We start from the raw sequence: 17,997 nt of genomic DNA, 5'->3' as shown, positions 1-17,997 counted from the left end.
CAAAAAAGATAGAAAATATATAAAACAAATATAAAATAAAGTTGAACTGAACATGATTTTAATTATAAACTAGCTAAATTGTTTATTATTGAACGCATTGTCTTCCTAGCTGTTAAAACAAACTACATTACCCAGAAGTCTTAACTACAACAACAAAACCACGGGGTCATGCCAGCCAATCACAGACCGAGAACGATTTTCCCTTACTGACGTGTCGTATTCAGTTATTGTGAAAACGCGGAGCTTTTTTCCTTCTTCTTGACGCTATTCCTTTAACCACCTGACAGTTTTTGTTTTACCACCAGGAGGTAGAGCAATGGCGGAACCCAACAAACAGGATATTTCTGCCATTTTCAAGCGACTTCGCTCCATTCCTACGAATAAGGTGAGATTTGTATAAAACGCAGATGATGTGTCTTTAACAAGGAAGTCAACAGAATCAAGCATCTGACACGTCGCACTGTGTTAAACGCCAAAAACTGGCTTTTGTTTGCCGCGTGGATTTAACAGTTATCCGCAATTTGCTATGTTGACAACAAGTTGGTTTAAATATATTAATGGGACGCGTTAACTGTTCTCCGGTAACATTTGCATGAGAATAAACTGCTAGAAACTAAACGGTTTCAAACATATGTTAGCCAAGAGGCTGATCAGCTCAGAGTAGCAAGCTGGATTGTGACAGTTTACATTTGTCATGTTTGTTTAGACTTAAGTGTTCAGGTCGTTAGCCCACAGAATATAATGGAGCACGTACGTGCAAACACCCTTTATGACAAGGAATTTTTTACTGACTGGTGCTATGCAAATCTCACCAGCAGCTGTTTGAACCTACAGGAGCAAAGCTAGCTAACCGTCAAGCTAATGGACACATGTACATGTACTTCAGACTTTCTAATTATGTCAATATAAACTGACTCAGTGTTGGCTTCCACGTATGTTTTATTGATCTGAAACGGTGTTGAAGTGACGCATGTTTCCTCATGTATTCATCATGTATGCTCATTTTGCATGTCCTCTTTTGCTCTCTGACCTTTAGGTTTGCTTTGACTGCACGGCTAAAAACCCCAGCTGGGCCAGCATCACTTATGGTGTTTTCCTCTGCATAGACTGCTCTGGCACTCACAGGTCCCTGGGTGTCCATCTGTCCTTTATTAGGTAAGCCAAGATATAGCAAAGAATAAAGTAAGGAAATTTTGTGTTTGGTTTATTATTTCTGTCCTTTAATGATAGCTGGCTTTGTATTATACATTGTTGGAAAGCCTGATTTGTCATGTTAACAACTAGGTATAACATGTAGGGATTGTGCTTTTGTAGAATGAGCAACACATCTAAAGGGTGGGACGTGGCAACCCCCCAAAAATGCCCACAATCCCTTTAAGTATTCTCCTGTTCAGAATTTACAATGATGTTTAATTCATCATAATCGCTCTTTAATACATATTAAAGGGGAGGAATAATCAACCAAGCACAAATTTCCTTGCTTTTGGTGCTAATGCTTTGAGGAAAAAAGCCACAGAGAATTCAGTTTGATTAGTCCATTAAAAATGAGCCCTGTTTTAATTTGTAATAATATTACAACTGATATGGGCAGATTTAATAGAGACACACCTACCTGAGAGACTACTTGGCAAAAACATTTTAATTGTTCTCATTTACTTTTGTGAAACTGAAACAAAGAAAAGCAAGGTTTTGTGTGTATTATAAGGAATAAAACATGACTGTACAAGTAAAAAATATAGTGAAGATCCAGATGTCAATGCATGTGTTTATTTATTTTGTTAACTTGAGGTGCAGTGTGTAAATTTATATGAAAAAATTCTTCTGTTCTTTTGCGCAGGTCCATGGAGCTGGATTTTAACTGGTCATGGTTCCAGTTAAGATGTATGCAAGTGGGAGGCAATGCCAGTGCGGTGAGTACCAGATTTTAATCCCAGCACTTGATGACAGAAGTGATTAAACCTGATCATTCCTGTTTCCTTTTCTGTGTCCGTTTCAAATTTTGCAGACTGCATTTTTCAATCAGCATGGCTGTACCGCCAGCGCTGCTAATGCCAAGTATAACAGCCGAGCTGCCCAGCTTTACAGGGAGAAGATAAAGACTTCAGCCACACAAGCTACCAGACGCCATGGCACCGAGGTAACGCACAGTACTGGCCTCACCAGATAGTGAAGAATCGCTGCTGCTTAGAGATGAAATGAATCAAACTCTGGCTTGCCGTGTTGTACTTTCATTCAGCTCATTACAGCAGCTGTTCTGCTCTTCTTTCAGCTGTGGCTCGACAGTCAGGGTCCTCTCTCTCCAACATCACCAGCTGACAAACAGGTGGATTTCTTCAATCTGCATTCACAGGTACAGCAGTTGGACGTTTTAGGTACAGCAGCGGTGAATACACAATTCTTCATTATTGCTTAAATGTTCTCTGATTGAGCATTTTTATCATTGCTCAGTAACTCAATAAGTTGAAAAGTAGGGCAAGTCTTACCCGACTGCGCTTTAATGGAAATGTAAAACTAAAAGAATAAATTCATTTTAGCTCCCACACAATAATCTGACTAAAATCGGCACACCTTTCATTACTGACATTAATGTGTTTCTACATTTTTGGACCATTTAAAAGACCAGTTTTGCACAAATGTCTAAATACATGTTTGACCATTCTTCAAATGATGGATCTCTTTTTAGCTGATCTGTGCCTCCTGCCTTGTGGTGCAGTGAGATTCACAAGGTTCCAGTCGAGACATAATCAGTTTAACAAGCTCTGAACTATCAGTGGGTCCCCTCATTTTGTCCCAAGTGATCAGCGAGCAGGCTAGACGCTCTGGCAAGCAGGAAAGGAGGAATACATCTCTTCCATGAAGGGTTTGGTGGCAGGAGGAGGAGTCACCTTCAAACAGCCGCAATCTAACAAGGTTTACTGCATTATTGGTCCCTGATAAAGACAAATGTGCCACAAAGACAAAAAATAAATCACCAGCAATTACAGTGGGTACTTATTTTTTATGACTAACTATCAGTTATGTTTGCAGGAATGTATTAAATGTGATAACTTCTTTTTCTTTTTATTATTTTGTTTCTTCATTTATTAAATCTTTATAGGCTGATATACGGCGTCATTCATAGGGTCTAACCCAGGGGTGTCCAAAGTTGGTCCTCGAGGGCCGCTGTCCTGCATGTTTCCTGCTTCAACACACCTGACTCAAATGAAATGGATTCAACAGCCAATTAGGTTTTGCACAATTACTTAATTTGAGTCAGGTGGTTTTGGAGCAGAGACACATCAAAACCTGCAGGATTGCGGCCCTCGAGGACCGGAGCCGGACAGCCCTGGTCTAACCTGTAACAAAGGCCACGTTAATACTGCATGTGAAGTGGACCAAATCTGACTTTTTAGCACATATATGACCATATTTGGTCTTTTTTTTAATGACAGCCTGAACTTTTATTATTATTATTATTATTTAAATCAGACTCAGACCACTTTTTATATATGATTCTAAGTTGGATTCATATCTAATATTTTTTAAAGCAGCCAGTCTGTGGTCATGGTGAAATTACCGTGACTTTTACATCACTGAGGTGAGACTGAGGTCACAGGTCTGTGCCAGAGGAGGCGGGATGTGTAAAAACAGTGTGATGCATGGGATGTCTTCTTCTGCGCATTTGGGTTACTTCAGGGCCAAAGACTGTTCATACTGGAGTCTGATGGAGGTCAGTTTAAAATTAGGACGTAAAACAACACCACAAAAACAGACCTCAGATAAAAATAATCAGAAATGAGCATTAAGACCTGCAGTGTGAACGTAGCTAAAGACTGATTTCCATCTGAATCCGAGCCAGGACTCACAAAGGTTTTATAAGATTTATTTAGATTTTGAGAGAAAATGAATTATTTAAGAAATAAAAGTGAAGTTACTGCAGTGTGATACAATTTTTAGTTCACGTTCCATGTGACAATTAGATATGAAACATTAGTGTACGTACTTTTTTAGTGCTCTCTTTGTATTAATGACTATCTACCTAGTGACTGATTATTAATAATCTCTGTTTGTCTTTATTTTGTCCAGGTTGTTCCTGAAAATCTTAATATGGCCAAAATGAGTCTCAGCTCCTCCACATCAGAGAAGCTTGCGACCCTGGAAAAAGATGAAGACAGAAATGGTATCCAGTGTTTCTGGTGAATAATTTAGCATAACAAAACTCACCCAGTTGTATCTTAAAATAGTTTTGTGCTTCATCCACTTTTCTTTTTTTAGGAAATCTAGAGGAGGGTCCCAGTGTGGAAGCATTGAGTGTTTCTCCAAAAGCTAACCCAGGTTTGTTTAGATTTGTAAAGCTGGTGATTCTCTGCTTTTATTAAGCACATTTGAATTGAACCTGCATCATTGTGTTTCTTAACTTTTTCAGAGCCAGCTTCTCTTCTTAAAAAAAAGCCAGCTGGTCCCAAGAAAACAGTAAGTTCACACACTTCCATTGTAATGCCTTAAATAATATATATGCAACCAGATGAGGGAACAAGTGTTTTTATTGTTTCTGTTTGTAGTTGGCGTCTAAGAAGGGTGGCCTGGGTGCTCAGAAGGTCAGCAGCCAGAGTTTCTCACAGCTGGAGAAGGCGGCTCAGGCTGCTGACAAACTCCGAGAGAAAGAAGAGAGCTCTGCCGCCACCAAGAACGCTACGCCCGAGAAGTCCATGTGAGATTACTTCCTGTCTTCAATCAGCCCTCATTGTTTTAGATGTCTTCCACACATGGGTCGTTGTTTTGAGCTGATCCACCGTTTTCTTCCCCCTCCTCAGCGCTCCATCTGTGCAAATGGCCTTTAAAGATCTTGAACAGACGAGAAAAATGGAGGAGCAGAAGTTGAAGGGATTAGACGGGAAGAAGAAGGAGCAGGCTGAGAGGCTGGGCATGGGTCTGGGCATCAGGAGGTAAATTCATGAAAAGTCAGGTCCTTAAACAGAAATCTGTTTCTCTTCCTCTGAATCTTACTTCTGTTTATCATTTTTTCCCCAGCGGAGTTTCTCACTCTGTGACATCAGACATGCACATCATCCAGCAGGAGAGTCCAGTCGGAGCCAAAACTACCAAAGGACGGCGATTTACTGATGAAGATGAGGATGAAGGATCCTTCAACTCGAGGTACATTATTTTTTTCATTTGTAGTATTACTTTGTTGTTGTTTTTTAATCATTATTTACCAGTTCTGAACTATAAGCTACACACTTGACGTACGAAATTTTGATGAAGATTTGGATAATCTAATAATAAGAAGAATTACAGTAATTATCATTTTTACTTTATTAATCCCATAAGGTAAATTAGGTTCTCCATCTGTAGATTTACTAGAGAGCAGAGGGCTGCCATGGTTTGGTGCCTGGGGAGCAGTTAGGGGGTTAAGGGCGTTGCTCAGAGACCCAGAGTGGTTCACCTCCGTTGGCACACCGGGGAATTGAACCATTTCAGTCTTGTCTCCTGCTTGTAGAGGAGACTTTAAAGATTTGTGAACTTGTAAAGATTCATCGACAATGTTCAACTCAGACTCCTGTTTATGTTCTGGGCTTGGTACTGGCTAGATTTGTGATTGGGTAGCAGAGTGTTTGCTAAGGTAGCCAGACGTAGAGGTGTGGTGAATATTCTGCATATCTGAGTCGACTTAGAATAATGACACAATTTTACTTCTGATTTTTTTCTATTGCAAGTTTTTAGGAACATTTTCAGAAAAAGAATTAACATCAAAACATTAAATGATGTTGCAGTTTGACTTTACAAACTTCTTTTAAAATAACTTCAATTAAAAGTGAATTCTTTTTTTAAGTTTACTAAATGTACTTTTAAGACATTTCAAAATAATTCCTTGAATTGTCATTTTTATTAACAGTAGAATAGAAGTTACATCAACAGAAAAATCTCTAATGTGAGTAAAGTGGGTAAACTTGGGATAGCATCAGCTTTCATAATTAGTTTAGTGGCAAAAATGAGACCTTTTGGGTCAAAGACAGAGTGTGACTGGGGAAGAGCTGCCTCTGTGTCCTACAGCTGTGTCCAGTCCATGGCGGAGGCCGTCCTCTCAGGAAGACGCCTCACATTGTCCCCTTCAGCCAGATCTGGGAGCTCTGCTGTGAATTAATTAGCATAGTTAGCTGCTGCTTCTTATGAAAAGCCGTTGACAGCCAGAAACGGCCTGAAAGCATTTTCTTTTTAAAGAAAAGGCATGAAAACTTGATTCTGCTCTGAACTGCTTCTGTCCTCAGGTTCCTCTCACGGTTTGAGGATCAAACAAACACCCCAGATAGTTTCTCTTTGCGGTGGGGCGATGGAAGTGATGGAGGAGGCTGGATGAAGGAGAGCAAGAAACCAGAGCCAGACTTCTATCTTTCTTCCACCACATCTTCATTTGATGACAGGTAGGATCTTATGAGCTCTTGCTTCTTTATTTGGTAGATTAATTTTCTTCTTTCTCCTCTTTAAGTAAATGTCAGTTCAAAATATTTAAAATAAGTTCAGACTTCTTTCTGACGGCTCTCCTGTCGTCTTCTAAGTGAAGATGTGCAGATTCTGTTTAATGTTGCAACTATTCCTGTTCTTACAGCAGAATTTATGATCATTTTCTGCATCAGGTCTGTAGCCAGGAGGAAAGCTGAACCTTTACCAGTCTCAGATTCAGGAGAAGCTCGGAAAAAGTTTGGAGATGATGTCAAAGCCATCTCGTCTGACATGTACTTTGGAAAACAAGACAGCACAGAGGTATGCAGACACAGTACATGGTACACATAAATATAATACACATAGTGCCCCACGCTTTGTATGTTATGTTATAAGAGTTAACTAATATATGGTGGGATGTTTAATCTAAGGGTTAAATGTTGTATTTTACCTTCATAAAAACTCTAATTACTGAAATACAACAATGGTAGTGATGCTGGAGGTAGATAGTTAAATATGTACCAGTACAGATTTTCTTTTTTTTTGTCATTTTTAAGTGTTTTTTTTCTATTTGATGGAAGTGTTTGCACTCAGTCTGTAAATATGTTTGAACTTTAGTACGAAGCCAAAACCCGACTGGAGAGACTTGCTGGGAACGCAGCAATAAGCTCAGCAGACCTGTTTGATGATCCCAAGAAACAGACCGGTAGGACACAACGGCTTCATACTGGCCTTTTAAAAACAGAACCGAGCATGTAATTTATTTAGTTAGATTTATATGATTTGTTTATAACAGTGTTTCTCAGTCCTGGTCCTCAGGACTGAGGTTCTGCAGGTTTTAGATGTTTCCACACACCTGACTGAAATGAATGGCTCGTTAAAAAGCTAGCAAGCAAAGAGCTTAACAAATGGTCCAGTTCATCTTAATCAGGTGTGTTGGAGTTGGAAGCATAGAAAACAGGGCTGTTAAATTTGGTCCTATGAGTGCTACAGTCCTGCAGATTTTTAAATGTTTCCCTGCTCCAACACACCTGACTCAAATGAATGAGTCATTGTGCAGAACTCCACTGGTGTAGATCTATATAACTTGAGTCAGGTGTGTTGGAGCAGGGAAACATTAAAGGCTGCAGGACTGCAGCCCTTGTAGGACCAAGTTCAGTAGCCCTCATGTAGGTCAGGGATTGAGAAACGCTGGTTCATTTTCACCTAATGCAACATAACCAAACATTGCTATCCCAGATATTTTAGGTCTTTCATCAGTCTTGAAAATTTGGATTTTAGCTGCACATAACCACCTGTCTGCTTGACTGCTTCACCTTTGCAGGGGGCTCATACCGTCTGACCAACATGCTGCCCAGTGCTCCTGACATGTCACAGCTTAAACATGGCGTGCGCTCGGTCGCAGGGAAACTATCAGTCATGGCGAGTGGTGTAGTTAACTCAATTCAGGTTGGTCCAAAATGTCTTTAATTCACCTTTAAACAGCTAATGAATCAACATCATGTATATCTGCATGGTTTTAAATACAGGTTCTTTTAAAATGCACCTGTCTTTAATTCATTTCAGGATCACTACGGTTCCTGAGTGGCAGTGTCGACATAGACAACAGATCCAGTGAGTTATGGTCACTCACTGAGAGGAGCACAGAAGAAGGATCAATGCTCAGAGCAAGTCTTCAGATTTACATCAAAATTAATTTGAGTTTTTTGAAGATAGTGAGTAAATAAATATATTTTCGGTGGGATGAAATTTTTCTGCCGACACCTTGAAGGAGATTTCTGTGTGTAGTACAGAGTTGAAGTGTAATTAGTATGTATTATATCTCATGCTTTTTGGAGGTTTGGGGATTTCAATATTTAGAGAAAATATGTAGCAAATGCTTTCTGGTGTAATGGAGGGAAGGGTTTCATTATGATTCCTTTTTTGAGTTTATTTGGTCAAAACCCAGGCTGTGGAGACAAATCCTGTTAACTGGATAACAACACTCATCACATGCACACTTTTGTGTTTCAGGCTTTTTCTTGTGCACATTCACACAAGTTTTAAGTGTCCTTTCCATCCCCAAAGTGCAATTATGTTTGCTCCTCACAGACTGGACCAAAAGCTGATAAAGAGGCCTTGGGAGGACCAAATATATTGACTCTGTTATTGTAAACTGATGTTTGGTGGCTTCATTAGCTTTGTGTCGCTGAGATTTGAATCGCAGCTTATTGGTTGTTTTATACATCATGTCAATGTGATGACAGAAAGATGACATGGCACACTGACGAAGCACTCAGCACTACTTTTAAGAGCAGAAAAAGGAACGATTGAGAAAACGATCTTTTGTTTGAAAAGGCAAAAACAAAAAACAGTTTGGCTTTACATGTTGGCTGCAGGTTCAGTGGGAGGATATAAAGGTGGTTTCATAACTTTTCATTTAACTTTTGGAAAGAAAGTGAATGGGTTTCGCTGTGTCTTGGGAGAAACAAAACATTAAAAATTAAGCATTTAGCTTAACTGCACCTTTGTTGCACTTTTATATACGTTTATATATTTGTTCTCAGTCCAGCTGTTTAAAAAGAGACACAATTGTCAGCATAGTAATTTATAGTTATTCAACTTGGAGGGGGTGCCTTTGACATTTTGGTTTGAATTTTTGTTGAAATCTTTATTTAGAAGTCTGTGGTGAATTTGCAGAACTGTATTTTTTGGTATCTAAAGATGGCTGAAGCCCAGGAATTTATGAAGTAGTGATACCTATTGTTTCTTTCAGGCCTCATTTCCACTTAAATATGAATGTCCACAAAACGTTTTGTTAGTTTTTGTTACTGTAACATGCGGGCGATGATTGAAAGTTGTCTTAAATGACATCAGATGTGATATATTAACAGAAAGGCTCATGTTCGTGGCTTTGGTATTGGAAAAAATGACAACTGATGCTTTAGCTTTTCTATAACTTTTGCAATAAATTTAGACATTCTTAGACTCATTCAGATTTAAGAGTTGTTGTTTTTACAGCCCAGACTAAGCTAAAGTTGATTGTATTACTGAGTGATACTTCTCAAGAGTTGATTTGACATGTTTCAAAGGATGACACAAATTGAGAACAAGTAAAAAAAGTAAGTCATCTTACATTGAGAAAATCCTTTGTTTACTCTCATGGCTGCAGTCCAAAGCTCTTTAGCACACCCACATGACAAACTGAGTCATTCACACCTAATTTGTATATGGCAGCTTTTGCTTGGAAGTTCTTAAACGTTTGCCTCCAAGTAAATCATGCGTCCATGTTCAGTTTTGTTTTGTCAGTCTTTGTTAGACTGTCTTCTGCTGTAGGATGATGTTAAATGTTAGATGAAAGTACATTCGTTTGTGTAATTTGCATGGCCTTTTGTAGTTTATAGACTGATGCTAAGACAGAAAATATGTTAGTTTAGTAATGTTGTATTAGGCTTTGAACTGCCATTTATACAAAGCTACTGATAATCATATTTTGACCTTTTTTTGGCACACGATATGTATGTAAAAATTTTGCAAACATGCCAAATAAATGGCTTGTACCTAAACTCTTGTCTCTAAATTATTTGTCCAAATGAGCAGGCTATGCTTCCTCTAACTTTTCCAAGTTTGACAATTTGGCTTATGAAATATCAAATACTGATGAAACAACCCTCTGGTAAAATTTCTTAATGTATATACAAATAATGATACACATATACAAGCTAAAAGTTGGCAGATTGCCAAAATATTAAAAAAAAATCTTAGATATATCTTAAAGTTATTTGTTGATCTTTTTAACCAGTTTACCTTTTGCTTGTTGCAAAGCCTAAATTAATCCAGCATGGCTTCATTGGGCTGAAATTCAGGGCAGATCCTGGCAGGCGTCTACGTGGCTGGCTGATGCGTTTACGGTACTTTTTCACCGTTGGAACAGTGCACATTTTGCCACGTGAAAGATTAAAACATGTTAAACTTAACTGAAGCTTTACATTTCATTTAGAATATATTAATCCACTTAATATTTTAGCAAAAAATGCTAATAGTTGTGGGTGTTTACAGTGTTATAGTTTTAGTCTAGCTTATTAGCTACGTAGTTGTGACATTTACATGCTAACCATACCAGCACTTGAAGGCGGCAATTTTCCCATTAGCCAAGAGGAAGGCCAAAGAAGTTTAGCAGCGGTAATCACCCGCAAAACACAGCGATTAATTAGCTCCACAATGAACCTGTCTGTTAAACAGGGATCCTATTTTAATCTGCGGCATAACGAATAGCTGGAGAGATTTTTTTTCATGCTAAGTCAGCTGTTTATTAGTGTGCTAAAATGCCGAGTGAAGTCAAATATAGAAAAAAGACGCAGGCTCAAAAGCAGGGTGACGATCTAACACAAACGTCTTCTGCAAATGGAAAAGATGAAGCACCAAAAGGGAAAACGGAAGTGCAAATGGGAACAAATAAAACATCTTCAGGTCCGGATATTAAAAGTTTAATGTGTGTAGTGTCACTTTTAGCCTGCGGAGCTCTCAGCTGGTAAGTCCTCACGAGTTTTTAGTTTTTGTCTCACAATGTGCGTTTAGTAAAGTTTGTTTTTTCTTGGTTGCAGGATGGTGTTGCAGCAGAATGAGAGGTTCGCTCAAATGGAAGAAAAGTACAGGTCACTTGACGGGAAAACATCCAGCCTGTTGGACATGGAGGAAAAGATGGTAGAAGTTTCCAAAAAGGTAAGGAAATGGAGCAGATTTAAAGGGTCAGTTCACCAAAAATTGCCCAGACTTAATCTACTTCCACTCCAATAACTGGAGGAAAAATCTGATCTTAATTTGTCACTCAGACCACCTTCTTCTTTAGAAATAACCATTAAAGAAACTTGATAAAAATCAAGATTATCTGAAAAAAGGAGGAATGTAATCTGGTTACAGAAAATACTTTCTATTTAAATTTTAATTCTCAACAATGTTTATCTACAGGAATCATGTTGTGGCTTCAGTAAAATCAAACACACATCCAAAAGGCCTGTACTAACAAAACTAAAATTGCCCACAAAATATTAGAACTTTTGGTGAAACAATCACTTGAACTAGTCTTTTTGTTTCACGATTACATAGTTGTGTACAAAAATAAAGTACACCCTCTTTCAGCTCTAAGATTTGACTATCATGACATGATGATAGTAAATAAATAGGTTGAAAAATAGTTGGAAAAGTTGGAACACTGCGTAAAATGTAAATGTAAAGAGAACGCAATGCTTTGCAAATCTCATAAACCCAAATTTTATTCCCAACTGAGCATAAATAACAGAATCATTCATTTGAAGCTGAAACATTTCACCAGTAATGGAAAATATGAGCTCATTTTGAATCTGATAGCAGCAACAAATCTTTAAAAAGTTGGAACAGGAGCAAAAAAAAAAAGGCTGGAAAAGTAACTGGTACGAATCATAAACAACCGCAGGAACATTAGTTACTAATTAGGTTAATTGGTAACAAGTCAATAACATGATGGGGTATAAAAGGAGCACTTCAAAGAGGCAGAGCCTCTTAGAAATAAAGATAGACAGATGTTCTTCAATCTGAGAAAAACTGGCTGTAAAAATTGTCAATCAGTTTCAGAAAAAAAAGTTGTAAAATTGCAAAGACTTGAAAGATTCCACTGTCTACAGTGGATAATATAATAAAAAAAATCCAGAGAATCAGGAGGAATCTCTGTATACAGGGGGGAAAACGTTAGGTCAAAACAAGAATTTCACTATCTTTGGCCCCTCAGGCTCCATCAATACTTAAAAGTACATGGAGGTTTTAGAGCAACATCTGCTCCCATCCAGACAACGTCTCTTTCAGGGAAGGCCTTGCAGAAGAGGGGATGCTGCATGTTGCTGCCATCAGATCCAAATGAGCTAATGAAATGGTAAAATGTCTGTGTCAACATCTGATATGTTATTTATGTTTTACTGGGAAAAATTCAACATATATTGTTCATTTAGCATAAACTAAGCCAAACTGCGGAAGTAGTGTGTGATAAACTAAATACACCCTATGATTTTATTCGTTTGTAGAACTGCAGATCTGCTGCTGCTGCTTGGGATCATTGTCTTGTTGCATGAGCCAGTTTCAGCCAAGCTTTATCTGTCAGATGGATGGCCTCATGTTTGACTCTAGAACACTAAAACTGAGCAACTTAAGCAGAGAATAAACATCTCTGACAATGCAAAAACACATGCAACCTTTGAAAATGGAATTTCAAGTATGTTTATTTATTATAAGGGGAAATGTGTAAAAAAAATGATTAAATGATCTAAAAAAATTGTGCAAGCATAAATGAAAAAATAATTAATACCTTTTAATGATCACACTCCCTGGAGAATCTGTTAGCTGTGTTTCTCACTGTTTGTGTTTAAATGAAAACTGAGGATGATAGAGCTCCCACAGAAACAGCCCTCCTGTTTTGTGTTGCGGCTGCAGCTTGTGGCCTCTGAGGATGACCTACAGGATGCGCTCTCCACCGTCTCCTTGGCAACAAGACTGCAGCAGGACATCTCTACCCTCCATGCATCTGTGATGGCAATGCAGACTGACGAGAACGTCGCCTCCCGTGACCTCCAGACGGTCAACGCTCACTTCCTCACCGTGACGGAGACGTGGCAGGAGAGGTTGGCTGCCATCACCTCTGACCTGGCAGCCCTCAAGACCGAGTCTCGGGAGGCCCACGCCGGAGCCACCGAGCAGGTGAATGAGGCCGAGCGGAGGACTCGGGCTCTGGAGAAGAGGCTGGAAGAGCTTGAGGACAGCACAAAGAGGAACATGCGAGCTATGGAGCGCGCAGAGGAAGATGATGCCAAGCGAGCGCAGGACCAGCTGGACTGGAATACCAAGCAGATCCACAAGCTGGACCAGCAGATCAGCAGCCTGACCAAGAGCGAAGCTGAACTGAGCTCTCAGCTTCAGGAGCACATTCCTAGAGCGCAGGCGTGCGAAGAGCACCTGCCACAGGTAGAAGAGGCGGTGCGCTCCATCCTGAAACTCGGCGGTGACCTAAGCGGGGCGGAGAGGAGGCTGGAGGAGGTGACGTTACAGGTGTTTGGGACTGAGGACAGCATGCTGAAAGCTGTGAATGAAATCCTCAAGATCAGACAGGAGCTGGACACTCTGCAGGCTGAACACAGCATCCTGAAGATGAAGAATGAGTTGTCCGTGGTTAAAGAGGCGGTCCATGAACTCACCATGGTGTTGAGGGAAAGTAGGGCTGAAATCCAAATGGACTCTGACACTTTGGAGGAAGAAGGATGGAAGGATGAAGAGGAGGAGGAGTGGCAGGATGATGACCAGGGCGAACCAACTGAACTTCCTCATGATGACCTCACTGAATGATGTCATTGTTTTAAATGGACTAGGGCGTGGCAGGAGTTTTAATTTAATCTGAGTTTTGTCAGAAAAACATGAACCCTGTACAGAGAAATAGCCTGAACATGCACTGTGCTCCAGATGATCAGATTTATAGTGTTTTCTCTACTAATTCACGAATAAACAAACTCAGAAGGGTTATTTTATGAAAATAAGTTATGTTCGGTCCAACAACCTGTAACATCTCGGTGTCTGGATTTGAAACAGGAACAACTTTTGTATCTAAATAATCTACATATTTTGTGCAACTTTCAACTGTCTAATTTTGGTGGAAATTATGTAAATCATTTCACCACTGAGCTTATTTAATAAAATCCCCTTTCTTAAAAGAAAAGTTTTATTTGTTCAAATGTGTTTTGTTTTCTATTTTTCTTTAAATCATGGCCTTGCTTAGCCTCCATCTTCCTGTTACTCCATGCGCTGTTTGTCCTGCTTTAGTGTGAGAGTGTCCGGTTGATGCTGGAGGGCCTCGGTGATCAGCGGGGGGCTCTGCAGCCACAGCTGGAGGGCTTGGAGCAGGACGTCGGCCGGCTGAAGGAATGGGCCTCTGGTGTGACTGAGAAACGAGAGCAGCTTCAAAGCAGCCTGACTTCTCTGAGTGACGCCGTTGGACAAATCGAAGAACGTACATCGGCTATCACCAAGGACTTCGCCAGCAAGGTTTGTTTGTCTTGTTGCAGATGTGACAAGATGAAACTACCAAAGAAAACAATAACATTTACTTGGCAATAATTTTCCAAACTGGTTGAAATTATGATTTCTTTATGATTTGACTTTCACTCAGACCTGCAGGCCAGTTGCATGAATATGAGATGCTGATAAATCCCACTTGTTCCAAAACCACCAACTCTGTTCGTGGTTATTTGCGTTGAAAAAAGCCCTTAATCAGCCACATATGCATCCCTTCAAGAATCATATGGTTCCTCCCTGCAATAAAAGAGTTTTGAGACTTGCTTCTTAGTTTGAAGCTCATCAAACACTGATGTTTTGTTGATGCTGTTCACTCATTTACATCATGTTAACTTTTATTTATATGGTGCCATTAATGCACGAAGCAACACAATTATTCTTTCAATAGACTGCATTACAAAAGCAAAAGGTGTAAATAAAACATGAAACTACGGTGGCTGGGAAGTGCAAAACAATATTAGTCGAGTAAAACACTTTTATATTTTCACGATACAAATTTACATCCAGTGAAACACTTTTACAAGTTTACCGAAACACAATTACAAAGATGGGTGTTGCATCAAAATCTGTGATCCATCAGAATCTGTGACCACAGGGGGGCGATAGTGTGCATTTCTCTGCTTGTATGTCTTAGAACACAAGAAAAGTCTTGGAACACTTTTATTTAAAACACATTACTGATAGCTATGAAAATGTGTTACTTTGCTGTAGCTGCATTATAATGAACTCAGACTTCAATAAAAGTGTTTTCAAGACTTTGTTCGTCTTCTAAGACGTACATGCAGAGGCCTCCCTGCAGTCACAGATTCTGATGGGTCACAGATTTTGGTGAAACATCTATCTATGTAATTGTGTTTCGGTAAACTTGTAAAGCTGTTTCACAGGATATAATATTGTTTTGCTCTTCCCAGCCACCATATGAAACAGTGCAGGGAGAAAGACTAAAGGAGTGCTGTCGGTGTAGGATGCAAGCAGAGACCTCTTGTCAGAAATGAAAAAGAAACTGATAATACCAGAAAATCACACAGCTGAGACGTATCTGCACATGTTCATTTCAGCATGGCTGCTGATTCAGCTCTTCATTTGAATTCAGATCAGTGTTGACCTTTTCAAAGGAACTTCATGTATTTTAGGTATTGATATAAATCTTACAGGATCTCTTCTGGGAAGCAGTTTCAGGTCAGAAGTCTTTCTGTGCTCCCACTGAGCAGACCACCTCTCTAAGGAACACGTTGAAAAATCTTTTTAATGACATGAGATTAGCAGTAATAAGTTTTCACTCTCACAGGACTCTCAACTGTTGGTTTGATGATTACTAACAGCAATTATTATTTTGAGGAGGCGAAAAATAAATGTAAATATTGTTGATTTTTTTTCATAGATCTACTGTGATTTATGAGTGAATAATGAATTGACAGCAACTCCTTTTATAATCCCAATTTTTTTTGTGTTTCAGACTTTTAAGTTTCTCCGCAAGCAAAAATTGCTTTTGACTTTTGTTAATCTATTAAAAAACTGTTTTTTTTTTTAATTACATAACTGTTTAGACCCTTTGTTATAACATTTACACCCCAGCAGTGATGCATGCGGCTTCTATCTGAAACCGGGACGTTGCCATGTTTGTAGGGATGGATTTAATGGAGTGATCCTGATCTTCTTTGCTCTTTTCTTTAGTTGTCTTTTAGAAATGTAAAACCTTTGTAAACATGAAACCAGGACCTCTCTGGAAAAGGTTTTTAGTCATGACAGCTCAATATGTCTCCTGTTTCAGCTCCTTTGACAGAATGTGCTGCCGTCACCATGTTTGGCTACAGGGATGGTGATGTTCAAATCTCTGGAGTGAACGCAGCAAGCACCACAGCCTGAAGATCTGCATACTCATGTCATTAATATCACTTTTTTAATAGTTTGAAGGGATTTAAAAACTCTTATTTACAGCCTGATTGCAGAGAACTGTTATTGTGATTCATTATCAATGAAACAAGCTCATTTTTTCTTTTTCAAAGCAGTTTGATGAAACATTTTCCAGAATATAGAAACTATTTCTTCTCCTGTGTTGGCCCTCCAGGTGTCGGCTGTGAGGACAGATGTGCGCCGGATGGACGGTCTGCATTCTGAGTTGGAGTCTCTGCTGACGCAGGTGGGAGAACTGGAGGACAAGACCAGTCAGGTGGAGCGCAGCATGGTCAAACGCATCGGAGACGTGCTGGCCGGCAGCATCGACCGCGTCTCCAATCTCCGATCCGCGTCCGAACGCAACGCTCAGGCCATAGAGCGGCTCGCCAGACGCATCCCTGAGCTCAACAATGCAGACATGCAGATCTCAGAGCGTTTGAGGGAGCTCGAGAGCGGCCGGGCGCGCCTCATAAGAACACTGACGTTTGCCAGTGACCTCAAACCAAAGGTGGCTTCTATTAAGAGAGACTTGGGGGCGTTCGAGCCACAGCTGTCAGATCTGACTCTTCGGATCGGACGGTTAGCGGAAGATCTTGGCAAAAGGGAGCAGGAGATCGCTGATCTCCGACAGACTTTATCAAACTTCACTGCAGTTGAGGGAGATTTAAGTGTTACATCTAAACAGGTTAGTGAAATAGCCGACATATCCAATATGGAAGATTCGCGAAGACCAACATGAAGAACATTCAGAGAACCAAGCTGTTGTTTTATTTGTCTTCACCACCAGCCATACTACTGTTGAAATCTTTACTGGAATAAAGCTTTTTTTTATTATTATTACTAATTAAATAAAAACCTCTGCCTCTGATTGATGCAAACACTGCAACTCAAGCGCCTCATGTTTACTATAAATGTACTACAGGAACCTGAAGTTCCAGTTTCTTGACTCTGAAGGTCTCTGCACCGTGTGCCAAAACGCCTTCCAGCAACACAGAAGGCTGAAATTTTCTGGTGAAGTGCTCAAACAGGTGTCACAAAGGGAAGCACATTTCTGCAGAACACCTGGAAAAAAATTCATCTTATGTTTTTGACCTGAAAATGAAAGAGTTCGGCATGTTACGAGCAGATAATCGACGGCTTCTCTGCAGCAGTTTGGCATGTTCAACAGATCAGTGCTCCAGATTATTCTGCATATGCCGTTTGTTCTTTTTTCCTAATTGATCAATATGAATGACAGTGAATATTATGTCTAAAATGATTATATATTATATAATATTATATATATAATAATCTGGATTTTAGGGAACAAAGGTTCTGCATTATTTTGTGTATTACAGCTTTAAAGAACTGAAAATGTGCCCCAGTAGTATTTTTTTAATCACGTAGGAAATCATTTTTCGAAGAACAAATCAAATAACATGCTTCCAGGTCCAGTTCCATGTTTACATGGAATCTTTCTTAGGTGTCATCTTAACCCTTTAATCACTGAAGTCTCTCCTTAAGTTGCTGTTTGGAGGTCTGCTGCCCCCACCCTCATAGATCTATCTTTTAAGGATGCTCCACAGGTTCTCAGGTCAGGCGATGATGGTGACCCCACCCTCAGTTTTCCTCCTT

At 39.6% G+C, this 17,997-nt stretch overlaps 2 protein-coding genes across 3 annotated transcripts; both read left to right on the top strand.

The window, feature by feature from the left end:
* Nucleotides 1-210: 210 nt before the first annotated feature.
* arfgap3 (ADP-ribosylation factor GTPase activating protein 3) lies at nucleotides 211-9,965 on the top strand. The gene is made up of 16 exons (XM_041977662.1): nucleotides 211-385; nucleotides 1,037-1,155; nucleotides 1,838-1,910; nucleotides 2,006-2,137; nucleotides 2,270-2,350; nucleotides 4,066-4,159; nucleotides 4,255-4,314; nucleotides 4,406-4,452; nucleotides 4,542-4,690; nucleotides 4,794-4,925; nucleotides 5,011-5,136; nucleotides 6,249-6,401; nucleotides 6,615-6,741; nucleotides 7,039-7,126; nucleotides 7,745-7,869; nucleotides 7,987-9,965. The coding sequence occupies exons 1-16, from the start codon at nucleotides 317-319 to the stop codon at nucleotides 8,002-8,004; spliced, it is 1,593 nt and encodes a 530-aa protein (XP_041833596.1). The 5' UTR covers nucleotides 211-316; the 3' UTR covers nucleotides 8,005-9,965.
* Nucleotides 9,966-10,323: 358 nt separating this feature from the next.
* Nucleotides 10,324-17,277, top strand: LOC121635008 (IKBKB interacting protein). 2 transcript variants are annotated; one of them, XM_041978005.1, is made up of 4 exons: nucleotides 10,345-10,930; nucleotides 11,004-11,121; nucleotides 14,236-14,457; nucleotides 16,556-17,277. In XM_041978005.1, the coding sequence occupies exons 1-4, from the start codon at nucleotides 10,725-10,727 to the stop codon at nucleotides 17,120-17,122; spliced, it is 1,113 nt and encodes a 370-aa protein (XP_041833939.1). In that variant the 5' UTR covers nucleotides 10,345-10,724; the 3' UTR covers nucleotides 17,123-17,277. The 2 variants fall into 2 exon arrangements, with proteins under 2 accessions (XP_041833938.1, XP_041833939.1); XM_041978004.1 differs by lacking the exons at nucleotides 14,236-14,457; nucleotides 16,556-17,277 and adding an exon at nucleotides 12,859-14,143 and having other exon boundaries at nucleotides 10,324-10,930.
* The last annotated feature ends 720 nt before the right edge of the window (nucleotides 17,278-17,997 follow it).

Source organism: Melanotaenia boesemani, chromosome 23, assembly GCF_017639745.1.
Source record: "Melanotaenia boesemani isolate fMelBoe1 chromosome 23, fMelBoe1.pri, whole genome shotgun sequence".
Classification (NCBI taxonomy): Eukaryota; Metazoa; Chordata; class Actinopteri; order Atheriniformes; family Melanotaeniidae; genus Melanotaenia; species Melanotaenia boesemani.
Note: the sequence above shows the minus strand (reverse complement) of the source record. Positions and strands in the feature narration are given on the sequence as shown.

Coding starts and splice junctions, on each gene's coding strand:
- arfgap3 (XM_041977662.1), top strand. CDS start 317: ATGGCGGAACCCAACAAACAGGATATTTCTGCCATTTTCAAGCGACTT. Junction 1,156..1,837: donor GTCCATCTGTCCTTTATTAG/GTAAGCCAAGAT, acceptor TCTTTTGCGCAG/GTCCATGGAGCTGGATTTTA. Junction 7,127..7,744: donor TGATCCCAAGAAACAGACCG/GTAGGACACAAC, acceptor TCACCTTTGCAG/GGGGCTCATACCGTCTGACC.
- LOC121635008 (XM_041978004.1), top strand. CDS start 10,725: ATGCCGAGTGAAGTCAAATATAGAAAAAAGACGCAGGCTCAAAAGCAG. Junction 10,931..11,003: donor GCCTGCGGAGCTCTCAGCTG/GTAAGTCCTCAC, acceptor TCTTGGTTGCAG/GATGGTGTTGCAGCAGAATG. Junction 11,122..12,858: donor TGGTAGAAGTTTCCAAAAAG/GTAAGGAAATGG, acceptor TTGCGGCTGCAG/CTTGTGGCCTCTGAGGATGA.